General features: G+C 39.6%; 1 protein-coding gene across 1 annotated transcript in view; it reads left to right on the top strand.

Annotated features, from left to right (window-relative positions):
• The window catches only part of STING1 (stimulator of interferon response cGAMP interactor 1), a 141,011-nt gene that overhangs the window by 92,301 nt on the left and 33,252 nt on the right, over window positions 1-15,458 (top strand). Inside the window, exon 5 of the mRNA XM_089669947.1 lies at window positions 4,469-4,707. Within this exon, the coding sequence (XP_089526073.1) occupies window positions 4,469-4,707 (239 nt within the window). The remainder of the gene's footprint in view (window positions 1-4,468; window positions 4,708-15,458) is intronic.

The following is a 15,458-nucleotide window of genomic DNA, read 5'->3' as shown; positions in this document are numbered from 1 at the left end:
AGGAGACTGCGGGAGGGAGGAGGGAGCCGAACTTCCGGGTCACTTCGCCGCGGTGAACTGGTAGTTCATTGACTCTTCCTGTCAGTGTGAAACTGCCTGCCTGTACGATGTACAGACAGACAGATTACACTGACAGTCTGCTGGAGTCCTGCATGGCTCCAGTGATCTGCTGATCGCTGGTGCAATGCTTTACAGGTGTCTATTACAAAAAGAATAAATAAATGCCCTTTTTTTCCCTGCAAAAATATATATATATGTTTTTAATGTGAACTTATCCTTTAACGGAGCAGACAATGGAGCTTGACTGGCTGCTCAGCATGCTCTTGTACCGAGCGGTCAAGTAAATAATGGTAAAAGTGAGTGCTGACTAAAAAGAAAGCAGCTGTGCACTCTAAGCAACCAATGTACACTTATAAACAGAATAATAGAACAGTGCAGCACTTGAGGGAAATATGAACAGATAAAATATAAATGAAAATACTGATAAAAAGTCTATATCGTAATAATCGTGCCAGGTGACTGGTAGCAATCAATGGTAGTGCTCCATGAAGAATAGCAGAAATGCGCACTCACCAGAAAGTAAATAAATATGAGCGGTGTATATCATATCCCGAGGATCCTCATCAGAAAAAAGGTCTGGTCAGAATGGGTGAATCCTCCCTCCGGGTTGCATTCAGAACTCGCCCAAAGGTAAACTAGAACAGATCCAGGTAACAAGAGGTCTCCTAATACAGGATGGATGGAAGAGGTTGCCTGTATACAGGAGGTCTTCCTCCCCTTGGTATGGTGCCTAGGATCGTGGTAACGGGCTCTGCAAATAAAGCTCCTCTCAAGGAGTCAGGGAAGGACGCCCATAGTGTAATATGATAAAAAAATTGCTTTATTGTATACAGAGTAGCGGTTAGTAAACATATATCATCCAGTAAACTAACCCTAGGAGATTCAAAGATGGCCACCGGGCCTCCACGTGGCTCCGGCGGCGTAGCGTCATGACGTCCGGGCTCCTCCACGTGGAGGCCCGGCGGCCTTAAGTATTTGCGCATGCGAGGGTAACCTGAAGGAATAAAGTTTTTTTTTTCTCATTGGGATCAGCGCCTCATTTACTCACTAAGCAAATGCACTTCTGCTGAGCATTAAGAGAGCCTGACACTCCCCTTTCCTGATGAGCACTCAATCGGTGCTCATTACAAGGTGTCTCCCCTCCCTGCTAGTCCTTGGGTGAGGTGCTGGATAGAGGCAGGGAGGTGAGGTGGAAATAAACAGTGCAATGTCAATATTAAAAGTTTAAGTCGCCATAAAGCCCCTTTTGTTTTATGAAGCCCCAGATATTCCTAAAAGCACCTCAGATTTAAATATGGCTTGGTTAGAATTATTTTTTTTTTATCAGGACAAGTAGATTGTCATGAGGGATAAGTAGATTGAAATGCCGATTTAGTCCCTTGGACAAGTAGTTTTTTAAAAAATTCCCACACCCCTAAGGGGTCCATGAGGTGTTGTGTAAAGCAGGACACACTTGTGATGCATTTGGTAGACAGTTGTGCAGATATAGTGCAACATAACAAATTGCAACTTTTTTATTCTACAGTGTCTCTGTTTTCAGAACATATGTATGTTTATAAGCGGGTCTAAGTCATTTTATGTCCAAAAATGCTGATTTTTACAAGCGTGCAAAAAATGGATAAATGCTCTAGAGCAAAACTGGTTAAATGTCCAATTACTGCAGATGCCTTTCACGTGACTGGATAATTGAAGTAAATTTTCACACAGTTTTTTGAAGTGGAACTAAATCCTCCTATCTTTTCCAACCAAGGAAGCTGCCATCTTAGCATCTGTTTGATCTGCAGTTGTCATGGTGCTGCACATGTGATCAGTGATAACACCAGCCATTTGATAGCTTGACAGTTTGGTTATGAGCTAATATAAGCACATTGGCAACTGTGACAGTTACCACTCAGGCATAACTTGAACGTAACTGTTTTAAGAAACAGATAAATTGGAGGGTTTAGTAAATCAGCTCAAGAGTATCAGAGGGCTGTTCCTGTTGACAATCATTGACATTATAGCTTTTGTTTTGTCTGCAATCAAGTGTGTTTATATGCCATAATAGGATGTCAGATTTAGATTTCTTTTATGTACATCCAGGGACACAAATTCACAAAGATAAAATTTTGTTGACACCTTGAGGTGATGAAAACTGAAAAAAAGGAAAGACAGGACATCACCTCCCAGATATAACCTCTCCCTATTAGGCCAGGCTTCAGTTTTTCTGGTAGGTACTTTGGTGATGGTCATGTCTGTGTAGCTCTTTGCATGAAAATAGCTGCTTTTACAATGGTTCCAGCTGGGATTAACAGACTGGCTTTATCCAGATCCATTTCCTACAGCTTTGCAAATGCCCAGAGAAATTGTACTTGGACCTTGCAATGGACATGTAGGGGCAGCCTATAACATTGCAGTTCATGGGACCCTTTGCAATGATATATTGCCTTACGAATGGGCAGGGTGCTCTACAGGTCCATGACAGTGATCCCCTGTGGGGTGAGTCGAGTTCCTGCAGGGCCTTGTGGCAATGTCTGCTGTGATGAGTGAAGATTGGACCACCTAGGGAGTCCTGTGGCTGGATTGTGAGTTCTCTGTGGTAGTCCCTGCTGGTGACCCCTACCCTGCTCTAGTGACCCCCCATCCCCCTTCCGGGTGGGACAGGGAATAGGTTGGCCATTGGAGTGTGGACACAGGACAGTAGGCATATCCAGGTTTTGTCCCCCTTCTCCCTTTGTCCATTTTTTTAGCAGCATGGTTTACTTTTTTATCTTGCTTCTACTTTATGCAGCATCATGGGCTACATCCTGAGTGCTACATAGCTGTAGTGGGGCTTAGGGGCAGTCTGGGAGATGCAGGGCACCAATGCATGGGACAGAGTTAGTTCACCACCTCTAAAATTCACTATGGACAGCCAAGCCACACATGCATGTACAGTGTGACCAGTGATGTCATGACCGGGGTAGAGCACCCTGGTGGTGTCCATCCTGGTGGTACTACAGGTTGCAGCAATGCCTTGGGTGGGACTTGGGTGTGGGGCTCGAGGGTTTACCCTTACAGGTATGTGGTTGGTGGTACTCTGGCCTTCCTTCAATTTGGAGTGGATCAGTTCTTTTTCAGCGACTGATTGCCTCACTCTTTTGGTGCTGGTATTTGTACAAGGCATTATGCACATTGTTCTACTATTTAAGACTCCATTGACACTGTGGAACCTCAACTTTCTTGTTTTCTGCATTACAGAAATCTTTGTTTGAACCCATCTGGAAAACTCCTTTGGTCCTGACTCAGAAGGTTATTTTTTGCGTTGCCATTAATTCAGCTTGTAGAATTTCAGAATTGACTGCTCTTTCCTGTAAGGAGCCATTCCTGGAACTCCACGAGGCATCCAGGGCAAGGTGGTTTTATGGCCATAGCCATCCTTTTTTGCCTAAAGTGATTTCTCCATTCCATTTTAACCAGGAGATTGTCCTAGCACTCAGACAATGGGGGGGGTAAGGTTTTACACACTTTGGGTGTGATTTGTGCTTTCAGGTGTTACTTGAACTTGATTATTGCTATTTGACAGTCAGATTCCTTCTTTGTGCTTTCTGAGGGCCCAAAGAAAGGTCGGGCAGCTTCGAAAAATTTTCTGATGGATCCAGCAATGTATTTCTCAGGCTTATTTCTTAAAGGGTGAGGTTCCACCCTTTTTTGTGAAAGCCCTTTCTACTAGGAGTGTTGCTCCTTCCTGGGCTATTTATCATCATTAAGCTTTCAGTAGCTCAGGTTTGTAAGTCTGCTACCTAGGCTTCACTTCATACCTTTACCAAGTCTTATCAGGTGGATGTTCATGCCGCCAAGGATGCTTTCTTTGGTCAGTGGTTACAGGTGGCTGTGTGATGCTCTTGCCTATTTTTGGGCTAGTGGTTAGTAGTTGGATGCTATGTGCCCTTCCCTCATTTCACTTTTTTGGTACGTCCCTATCATTATGAATCTAAAGATGTTCTGTGTCCTGAGATATAAAAAAAATAGTCAGATTTTTGTCAAATCCTTTTCTTTGAGTACATCACGAGACACAGAGATTCTACCCTTCCCACCCTTCTTGTTTGTGGTTCATGGCTTGCTACAAAAACTGGATCCTGGCTTAACAGGGACTAGTTATATCTGGGAAGGAACTTTCTGTGTTTTTTGTTTTTTTTTTTTTTTTTTTTTGCCAGTGTCCAAACACCTGAAGGTACCAACATAACCCTATCGTTATGAATTTGAAGATGCTCTGTGGTGTCCCGTGATGTACACAAAGAAAATGATTTTACAGGTAACCCACAAATCTCACTATTTCAGGCAAATATAAATTTTTCCTTAATTGATTAATTGGTTACCTTGATCCACTGACCATGACTGGTATTTACATTTTGCACATTGGTTTAACTATTGGAAATCTGTTTTACAGCCTTAAAGGACTCTGTGAAAAGATTTAATGAAGAAAACAACAATTTACTGAAATCTTCTGACACTTGCAGACTACATATCTTGATACCTTTAAGCTGCAGAATATATGGGGACTTGAAGGAGATAGATAAAAAGATCAGATTTTTCAAGGAGATCCCACCACTCTATATTGATCGGGCCGGAATCAAGGGGCGAGTTTTTAAGAACAATGTCTATTGCATTCTGGATGAAGATCAAAGGGTAACTGAAATTTTTTAAGAATCTTTTAAGCATGACATGAAGATAAAATTAGATATATGCAAGAGGCCAGTGTCACCCAGAACCATTTTCGTTCTTGACTAACCTTATAACACTCAGAGATTCAATTTAGGACATATTTCTGCATGTTAGCTGATGTAATCTCTCACTCCCAGAAGACAATACCAGGGATGCTACTTCCCTGCATCTGTAGGCTTGGATTTTGGGTGCAAATGAGCAGAAATGGGTGTAGCAAATCGTAGCATGATTGGGCTTAGCTGTAGCTCACGTCCCAAAAAATAATAGTGCCTTGCTGCTGGCTAGTAAACGTGTGGCACTGAAGGTGGAAAGCTTGTTTGCTAGTTGATCTACTTTAAAGCAGGGTACTCTGCTAAGAACTGTTATATGCACATAAATGTGTTTTTTTTCTAGACAGAAAATAAAATATAAAAATAAAATAATTAAGTAATTAAAAATGCATATAATAAAAACAAGCACCCATGGGCCTGTGTCTTGGGCAGCTCTGGACATGTGTGGCTAAACTGAGCAAGAAAACTGTATGAAGGAAGGGGCTGTAGGGTATGTTATAAGGAGTATGAATGCTCCCTTTAGTTCAGGCATAATGAAATCATTGCATATTGCATATTTTCAACTGTAGCACATTCTAGCATTATTATTTACTACTAAAGCAATTGCATAAAAGAGTTGAAGGTTTTATAAAAGAATCTCACATGAATCTTGGGTCAGAGGAAGACTCAAGGCACCACATCCCATATATGAACCATAAACAGAACAAGAAATGCTCCACAGGAGCTGGGTTTTTTAAGGTGCCAGTAATGTGCTACAATGTAAGATAAAAAAAAATCATAATTTTTATTGCTCCATATCAATTATAAAAATGCTCAATATAAAATAATACAAACTTTTTCCATATACAGGCATACTGATTTGAGTATTCACAGCATAATTGTACTATAGATTCTCATGGTGTCATGATCTCAACATGTTTCACCTATTACAGGTTCTTCAGGAGATATACAGTAGAATACCACACCTAAATTTAAAATGCACAATAGCAGATAATACAGTAAGTACATATGTACAAATTACTAACAATTGTATTGTCACAATTGTTTTGAGATACTGGTGAAACCTGAAGACAGGGCGGACAAGCCCCCTACCCAGGGTATCAGGGTGGTATATGATTGGCCACAGGAGGGGTAATCAGGACCATATAAATAACATTCTAAAGAATTTATTTTAATTTTAAATGGCCACAAATCATTAACAGATATGAGATAAGTAAATAATAAAGTATGAAATGTTATTATCTACATGCCTCTGTAGGTACCTTACATGGAGATTTGAAGCTCCCCCCAAAACTTGGAGCTAGGATGATATTCAAAATAATCTCAACACTGCCCACATACCTATAAGGGATCATAGAATAGCAATCAACATGTCACAAAGAAGTGAAAAAGTTTGAGGCCAAATACAACAGCAAACTGACTATTGAACAAGTCTCCATAAACTCACCCAGGTTAGCAGCTTGAAGACACTGAGGAGCTGCTCCGGTTGCTCCAGGCAACAACAAGCAAGATAGTGACAGACATTTTACTGTCATAAGCAGGTATACAGTACACATAGGGGTTGATTTACTAAAGGTAAATATACTGTGCACTGCAATGCATAGATGTGAACAGGGACCAGTTCTATCGTATTCTTCAGGTCCTATCATCAACAACTTAAAGCGCCTGTTGGGCAAAACCCTTCAGATCTCCACTACAGCTGTTAAGCTATGTAATCAGTCTCCAACTGTTCAGTCTCTGCAAAACTCTTCTGTCCCTCTATAAACTCTTCAACTTACACATATGGTATCCTAAAAGTCGGTTCTAGTATTGAAACTAGATTATGTTTTTGTAAATTGCATCTACAAACTAAAATGTAAGCTCTGTAATCAGTCCCAAACTGTTCAGTTACTACAATTTTGTAGTGCTGAATTATTTTACTCGTTTTAGTATGTTCCTGTTTTTCAGTTCCTTTTCCTGTTCCTTTCCTAATCGGTCTGTCATGGATTTCATTAATAGATTCCCCACATCCTCACCTGTCAGAATACACTGATCAGTGCTGCAGCGGCTGATCAAATGCTAGTTTTCCATTCCTTAAACCTGCTGCTGTTGAACACAGAGGGTTGCACATGAATTAAAATTTGGCCAGTTCCTACTGAGCCGGATAAAGTTTGATGCATCTATACCCAGCTTTACTCTAACTACAGCTTATAACTTGCTGGTGCCTTTGTGGTTGCAATGAGAATTGCACAATTTTATTTCCCCAGAATAAGATCAGAAACAATTGAGTACTGTCTGTGAAACTTTTTTTTTTTTGCTTTAACATACAATTTTTCAAACTTTTGGGGTGTGCCCACTTCTTCAGGGTCTAAGCAGTATTAAATCACAAAGTTTTAGCAGAGTGTTAAAAAGACATTCTTTAGGAGAAACAAATACATATACACAAATGTACCCAGCAATGGTAACTAAAGTGGAACTTCACTCTCTTAATCAGCATTGACTATTTTGAATCCTTATGCTGCTAGCATTGATAAATAGATATGAAAGTATACTGTATTATATTTACTTGTAAAAACTGTTTTTTACATTTGTTTAGTTACTTCCTAGTTTCCTTACCTAGGCAAATGATGTCATATTTCCCAGCAGTCTTCAGGAGGGGAGAAATGCTAGGGGGTGTTTTTCTAAGTGATATCTCAGCAAAAGGAAGCATGGAGACATGGATGTATGGGTGAGTTTGCTGTGAATATTAAAAATAAATAGTGCTCTCGGTTTGTGGTACTCAGATACAGTGTAGTTCCACTTTAGGCTTGGATAACTGTTGAGATAAGGCAGGGCGAGGGCTATGGAATTGGGGGGGGGCAGTCACAGAGGTGAGAGTGGTCATGAAAATGTTACAACGGAAAGTAAAAACTGCTCAGGAAAGGAAAAAATTGGAACTAAGAATTAAAATTTTATTTGACACAAAAGATAATGGTCTGACAATAGACCTCAGCTTCCCAAATCACCATTCAACAATTTTGCGACCATATTCACCTTTGTGACTTCCCCACCTCTGTGACCTCCCCCCTTCAATTCCATAGCCTTCTCCCTGCCTTATCTCACCAGCTTTCTAAGCTTTACCACCATTGTTGTGTATGGTTGTTTGTTTGTCTATGTTTCTATTTTTTCTCTTAGAGATTGTCTTTTTAACATTCTGCTAAAACTTTGTGCTTTAGTACTGCTTGGAGCTCGAAGAAGAAGGCATTCCCTGAAAGCTTGTCCTGAGAAATTTTATGTTAGTGCAAATAAAAAAGTATCATGAGCAGTAAACAATTGTTTCTGTCACAAGTGCACTAATATGGCTACAATCACCTCAGCATTGATTGAGATCCACATTTTTTGGGGGGTTGAGACAACACTTTTCTTTTACAAAAAGAGTGAGTAATTTAATAAATCAGGGGAAAGACAGTGGATCCAAACTATGGATATGTTTTTGAGGTTGTTTTTTGAATGCCTGTGTCACTTTAATTTGACACTTTTAGTTGTGAAATCATACATAAATACATATTGGGGTTGATTTTCTAAAACCTAGAGAGTGCAAAATCTGGTCCAACTGTGCATGGTAGCCAATCAGCTTCTAACGTCAGCTTGTTCAATTAAGCTTTGACAAAAAAAAACTGTAAGTTGATTGGTTTCTATGCAGTGCTGCACCAAATTTTGTACTCTCCATTTTTACTAAATCAATCCAATTTAGTTTATTTTATTTTCCAAAAAATACTTTATTGTTTTAAGAGAAGACAAAAGCATTTAGAGCATGTACAGCAATAGAATACAATTAAAACATAGACATGACTTGTTGCTTTTCATTTCGCAAACGAGACAAATTGTAAGCAGTTGTGCAAGACTAAATCATGTAGTGCAGTACCTTCATCTTAAAAAGTCAAATGGAGGATACCAAGAAGAAAATGGATAAGATGCTGTCAGAGAATGCTATCTCGTCCTGACTCTCATCAACTTTTCAATGGTAAAGTAGAGTGATGATAGGGGCAAGGGTAGGGAAAGCGGTGGGTATTGTGACGGTCATTGTTTACATATTTATAGCTAGCGTATGTGTCATGGTTGACGTTAGTCATATCTGTGTGCAGGTAGATGCTCTATTTGGTTGGTAAAGAAGAGCTGGTACAGGGAAATAACAGGTGTGAAGAAAAGAGGTTAGAAAGAAAGACAGTAGAAGGAAGAATTATAGGGTGAGATGTTGGGGAAGAGAAAGTAAAAAAAAAAGGGGGGGAGAAGGCGTTACATCCTCGTGTCTTGGCACAGCCAGACAAATATTGCTGGAGCTTAAAATAGGATGTGTGAAGGATCGGTCGGTGGGGTAACGCAGGTATCAAAAACCCCAGAAGGCATGTTGAGATATAAATGAACATACCATCCTTGTGTGTGAGAAAAGTGTCTTCGGTTATCAGAATATATCCCCCTATAGTATTGTAGTTAGACATTCAGCCAGATGGTCTTGGTTGATCGTGTACTATTAGGTGATAGTTAGGGGTGGATTTGAAATTATTCCAGCATGCCCATGTTTTCCTGAATCTCTCGGGATGTTCCTTAGCTACAGAAATCAGTTCCTCCATTTCCTCAGTTTTGTCAAACCATTCTCGTATAGTGGGAACATGTGCTGAGCGCCAGTGGACTGGGATACATTGCTTAGCCGCATTTACCATATGCAAGGCGAGTGATTTGCGATATGTCCGAAATGGAAGTACCCTATGATGGAGCAGAAATTGTGCGGGGGAAAGGGTTAGGGCGTACGTGGTAACTTGTGTAATTGTAGATTGAACTTTCTCCCAAAAGGGTTGCAACAATGGGCATTCCCACCAAATGTGTAGGAGTGTGCCTGTCGTTCGATGGCATCTCCAGCACAAATCCGGGACATTGGGGTTAAAGCGGTGAAGCAGAGATGGAACTCTATACCATCTAGAGTACACTTTAAAGTTATTTTCTTGTGTGGAAACACATATAGACCCTTTATGTATGTGTTCATATATGTGATCCCAGTCTTCCGGCACTAGTTGGAGCTGTAGGTCTGCGCTCCAGACCCTACAAGCTTTCCTCTTTTAGAGGTCGTTGGTGGTTTCCAATTTAGTTTATTTTATTGAACACTTGTCATGAATTATGGATTTCATGACTCATGTCAGAAATAGGAGACAGTCAAGTACACCCAATACAAATAAATTGCATGCATACATGCAGACTGGAGCAACCACTTAAAAAAAATAAATTAATTAATAAAAAAAGTGTAAGATTTTTTTTGTAATCCCATTGTACCTTTATATCTTTTAATTTGAAGGATACAGGTTGAGGTATTGATTTATTGCAGCAGAGGCAATGTTGGAGACCCTGCATGTTTTTTTTATTAGTGCTTTAGCATTTTTGTCAAAGTTTTAAAAGAAAAAAAAGTTAGTTACATAGCTTATAGGGTTAAACAAAAATTGATGTCCACCAAATTCAACTTCTCGGCAGCTTTTAGTCCAGAGGAAGGCTAAACTATTACTAATTTTTTTACAAAGTTGCAAAAAATCTTTCCTCAACAGTCATAGGCAGTCGTCTCAGTTTCCCAGACCACAATATTGATCACTTAGTCAAGGTTATTAATATTATTATTATATTATTATACAGGATTTATATAGCACCAACAGTTTGCTCAGCGCTTTACAATATAATGGGATACAATACAGTTCAATAGAAGAGGGTTAGGAGGGCCCTGCTCCTTGGAGCTTAGTTGAGTATTAGTGCTGGATATTATTATTTTCAATAAAATCATTCAGTCTTTAATTCCAAATATTGTTTTGCTATTACTACCTTATGCGGTTAAATATTCCACAACCTATCCACTGTTGCTTGAAAGAAAAGAAACTTTGTTCCTTACATTTTCCTTTTTATTTAAATGTTTCCATTTATTTTCAGTGTCTTTACAACCATGCTTGTATACAAAAATATGTGCTCCTTGCATAAACCTTTCTTTCTTTGCTTAAACCCTTATTGAATACCAACTAAAAGGTTGACATATTGTGGATATTTGTATATAGTGCAGCGCTAAACATTTTAGGTGCTAAAGGATCCAGTGAAACATTCCACCACCGCTATGCACTCACCAGAAAGATACTGGTATAGTAGCAGTAATCGCTGATCACTCAGATGAAATGCTCAGAATCTTTAGCCTAAAGGACTTATCCTAGGAAGAAAGCTCATCACACGGAGCCCAGAAAGCGATATATAGTGTAGTACTTTTATTAAAATGGATATAAAGTATTTTGAGTGGAAAGATATACAGACATGGGTGAATTCACATACCAAGATAGCTGCCGCTCCTAGTCATGGACACAGCAGCATGACGTCAGGGGTACGCCCATTGCCGATATCAGAAACAGACTCCATTTAAATAGCCTGCGGGGCATGCATCTACTTACTGGACGCCATTTCCTTGTAGTTCACAGACAAAAAATGCTCACAATTAGAAATCACAATGGAGAACAATTAAGGAGCCATTTTTCCAGAGTCCAGATCAGAGAACACTCACCGCTGATAAGAGTGTAAAGAGCGGCGGTAAAGAAAAATTTTAACTAATATAAAAATCAATGCTTGGGAATGTGAAAGGCCTTAAAAAAGAGACACAGATACAAAAAGAACTGTTAATACATTTGAATCAATAGAAATATAAAAGATTAAAAGGTTACAGTCGCCATTCTATGAAGGTCCTGAAAAACATTGCAGAAGAAAATGAGTGTCAGTGAATAATAGTGTCCCATGTTTAAGTGACAAACATAGCAAAAATATCCATCTATAATGTAAAAAACAAAAAGAAAAAAGAAACCAACTGCTAATAAAAAGCAGGCCATTTAAATGCATCTAATCATTTATAGCCATCAAATTACATATCGGCTACTATCCATAGGACGATTAATATTAATTATATCATAACCATCAAATCGCATATCAGCTGTTATCTACAAAGCAATTAATATCGATATCTACATTGAGGCCCTTAGGGGTCAAAGAGCATATTTTATATATCCACCTGGTCTCAAGTTGAGATCCTGCTCTCTGTTTATTACACCCTCTCCAATGGGGATTTAAGATGTCAATACCTATAAATATAATACCATGTGTATTCTTATGATGGCAATCCCTACAATTTTTAGAAAAAGGGTGCTCCTTGTATCCTTTCTTGATATTGTATAAGTGCTCCCTCATCCTTTCTCTCATGCGCCTAGTCGTCCTTCCAACACATTGCTTATTGAAAGAACATTCTAATAAGTATACCACATGACTGTTGAAGCAGAATTGATGGTATAGCTCCTTTTAGAAACACTAGAAGTAAAGGATGTAACCTTGGTACATCTATTACCTCTTAATTGGAAGATCATGCAACGATTGCATGGAAAAAAACTTTTAAGGCCTGCAAAGAATGAGATCTCCTAGGAAGGGGGAGGGGGGTTGACGACATTAGGTGCAATTTTATCCCTCAGAGTGGGAGCCCTCTGGAAAATAACCTCAGGTTTCTGTGGTAGAAAATCTTTAAGGACAGGGTCATTTTGCTAAATTTTCCAATGTTTAATAATAATGTTTATAATTTGAAAGTGCTGTGCTGAAATGTTAGTGATAAACGGACAAGTCACTCAAGACTCAGAATTGACTCTATTTGTAGTGAGCAAAGACTCCCTTTCCAATTCAGCCACCTGTTTAATGGTATTATCCAAAGTACTGTCTGCATATAATTCTTCAAGGGATCTACCCCTCAAAATCCCTGCTTGTCTAATAAATTGACCTTTGGGGATGTTTTTCAGCCACAGAGGATGGTGGATCCATGGATTTAAAATAAGATTTTGTCACTATATTGGTATCATCATTCATAAGTGTTAAGTCAAGAAAATTAATCTCCTTCAGGCTGTATGAGTGGGTTAAATTAATGTTTAGTTTATTATTATTCAGGGTACTGATAAAATTATTCAGTGACTCATCATCCCCTTGCCATAAAAAGAGGACATCATCGATGTGTCTACGATAAAATATTAATTTAGGCCAATCTCTTGAATAGATTAAATCATCTTCCCATCGGGCCATGAAGTGGTTGGCCAGACTGAGAGCAAATTTAGCTACCATGGCAACCCCTCTAATTTGTAGGTAGGACTTCTTGCTAAACCAAAAATAATTGTGAGTGAAGTCTAATAGATTGAGTATAAAGGACTTATGTGTATCACTAATATCATCTGCTCCATTGCGATAATATTCTGCTGCCTCAATCCCGTCAACATGTTTGATGTTACTATACAAAGAAGCAACATCAGCTGTTATCAAAAATGTGTCAGGGGTGATAGAAATATACTGATGTCCTGCAAGACCTGCTTAGTGTCTGTGAGGAAAGATAGAGTTTCCAAAACCAAGGGCTGCAAAAAAAGTCAATATAATTACCTGCCCGTGAAAGTAAGGAACCAATCCCACCGATAATGGGACATCCAGGGAGATGGACCAGATCCTTATGGATTTTTGGTAGGCAGTACAGGATGGGTAATCGTGAAGCTGATGGACACAAAAAGTCCCTTTCTTTTTTAGTGATGACATCATCTTTGTAACCAGTTTTAATAAGACTTTTTAATTCTTTGCTAAAAGCTAACGTAGGATCTTTAGGTAACATTGATATGTACAATTATCATCCAGGATCTTATAGGCCTCAGTCATGGAATCTGTTTTGTCAATAATCACATCTCCTCTCTTTTCCGCTGGTCGAATGAGCAGATCCTTGTTATCCAAAAGGCTAGAGATGCACTTGGAAACAACATATGACTGGTTAGCATGTTTTATTCTTAGTGTATCAAGATCTCTAAGCACCATATTTTTAAATATGGTAATGTGTGGATTGTTACCGGCTGGGGGGTTAAAAAGAGAGGCGTTCCTTAAGTTAGAATTTTTATTTGTACTAGCAATTGAAGAGTTCTTAACTATCGGGTTCTGTAAAAAATACTTTTCAAGGAGATGTTTCTTGTAAATTTATGGATGTCAATGTATGTTTGGAATTTGTTCAATAATTTTATAATTAAATTGATATGCGCAAGCCTATGTTAATTTCTATTAGCCAGTTGCCATACAGTAATTCCCTTACATTGATCCCCCCCTTAGGGGCAGCCTCCGGATGCCAACCATAGTCTGGCATATTCACTTACTTTTAGCATAGTTTAAGAGACACAGGGCCGTCTTACTGAGCTGGCACACCTGGGCACAGCCCAGAGGCCCTAGGTGCACATGTGGCCCTATCAAGGCTGGTGGGATCTAAGGGGAAGCTGCTGGAAGTGCTGGGGTGGCTTGGTACACTGCACACAGATTAACTAACTATAATTGTGTTAGTGGCAGTGCGGCATGCATCTGCTGCCTGCAATCTCCAAGTTGTTATTATTGCTGATTGCTGGTCTTTGCAGCTTGACCTGCCACCCGGCTGGGAGTCCCAGGAGTTAGTGGCTGGAAGCAGGTGTGTAGCTGGCCAGCTAAGACCAGTCCTAGGTTGCTAATATGGTTCACATATATGTGTATACCAAACCTGCAAATAACCTCAGTACAGTGTATATGTGCATATGTGAAAGCCAAAAGCAGAATCATTGCTGTAATTTATGTCTTTGAATGTTATATGACATTTATATATTCATTGTGTTAGCAGAAGCAGAAAAGGAAAATATGCCTTTAAGAGTCAGTACGTAGCTGAGCCAATCACAGCCAGCCTCACACTGTACAGGGCCTTAACCAATCCTAGCCAGTTTCACATTTGTGCCTGTGTAAAACTCCCTGCTAGATTGTTCTAGAGTCACTTGCTTATCAGACAGAAGAGGAAACAAAGTTCCAGTCAGAGAAGCTCTATGGAAGCAGAGAAGGCCAAATAGGTATTTAATGCACTTGTGTGTTCCTCTGTTGTTTAACAGTGCAGGTAGATCTGTGTGTAAAATCTGTTGTATATGTTTACTTGTAGTTCCACCGAAATATACAGAACGAAACAATTCAATGTAGAGTAATCGTAATCGATATAATCCACCGAATCAAGTCACTGTAATACGAATTAAACCATTGTAATCCGAAAGAAATAAGTCACTGTAAGATAAACGAAACAAGCCATTCTAAGCAGTGTTATATGAAGAAGATTGAAGTTATTAAAGAAGTTAACTAAAGTATTCGGTGTGCTTTTTAAACCTACTGCATCCATAGAGCGGCATTGGAGGAATTACAGAGTAAAGTCAGTCTAATCAAACAAAGAAACAGCAATTGCATAATTTTTCTAATGCCACAGCGCACAAGGCACTACATGGTGCTGCGCCTGCCACAAGGTGCACTATCACTGTGCTGTGGTGATCTTGTTTCTTAATGTTTCACTTGCACACAGGGTCGCCATTGGAGGTGGCAGCCAATACTCATATAGGGCGCCCGGGCGTCCTGAGGGACCCAGCCACCTGTGGGGAGTTCACTTGCTGTACATTCTGGGTTACATGAACCTGCAGAACCTTCTTCCCTGTGTTCAGTGAAGGAGCTGCAGGAATGAGGCAAAGCATGATGATGTGGGGGGAGGGGGGACTGGAGATGACAGGGCTGCGACACTGGCTGCAATATATCACACACACTGGTTATCTCACAAGAGAAGTTCAAGCTCTGTGTCGTGTTCTTCATATCAAC

The sequence above is a fragment of the Staurois parvus genome, unplaced genomic scaffold, assembly GCF_062004578.1.
Source record: "Staurois parvus isolate SC_StPar_1 unplaced genomic scaffold, SC_StPar_1.0 ptg000085l, whole genome shotgun sequence".
Classification (NCBI taxonomy): domain Eukaryota; kingdom Metazoa; phylum Chordata; class Amphibia; order Anura; family Ranidae; genus Staurois; species Staurois parvus.
This window is presented reverse-complemented; position numbering and strand designations above follow the sequence as displayed.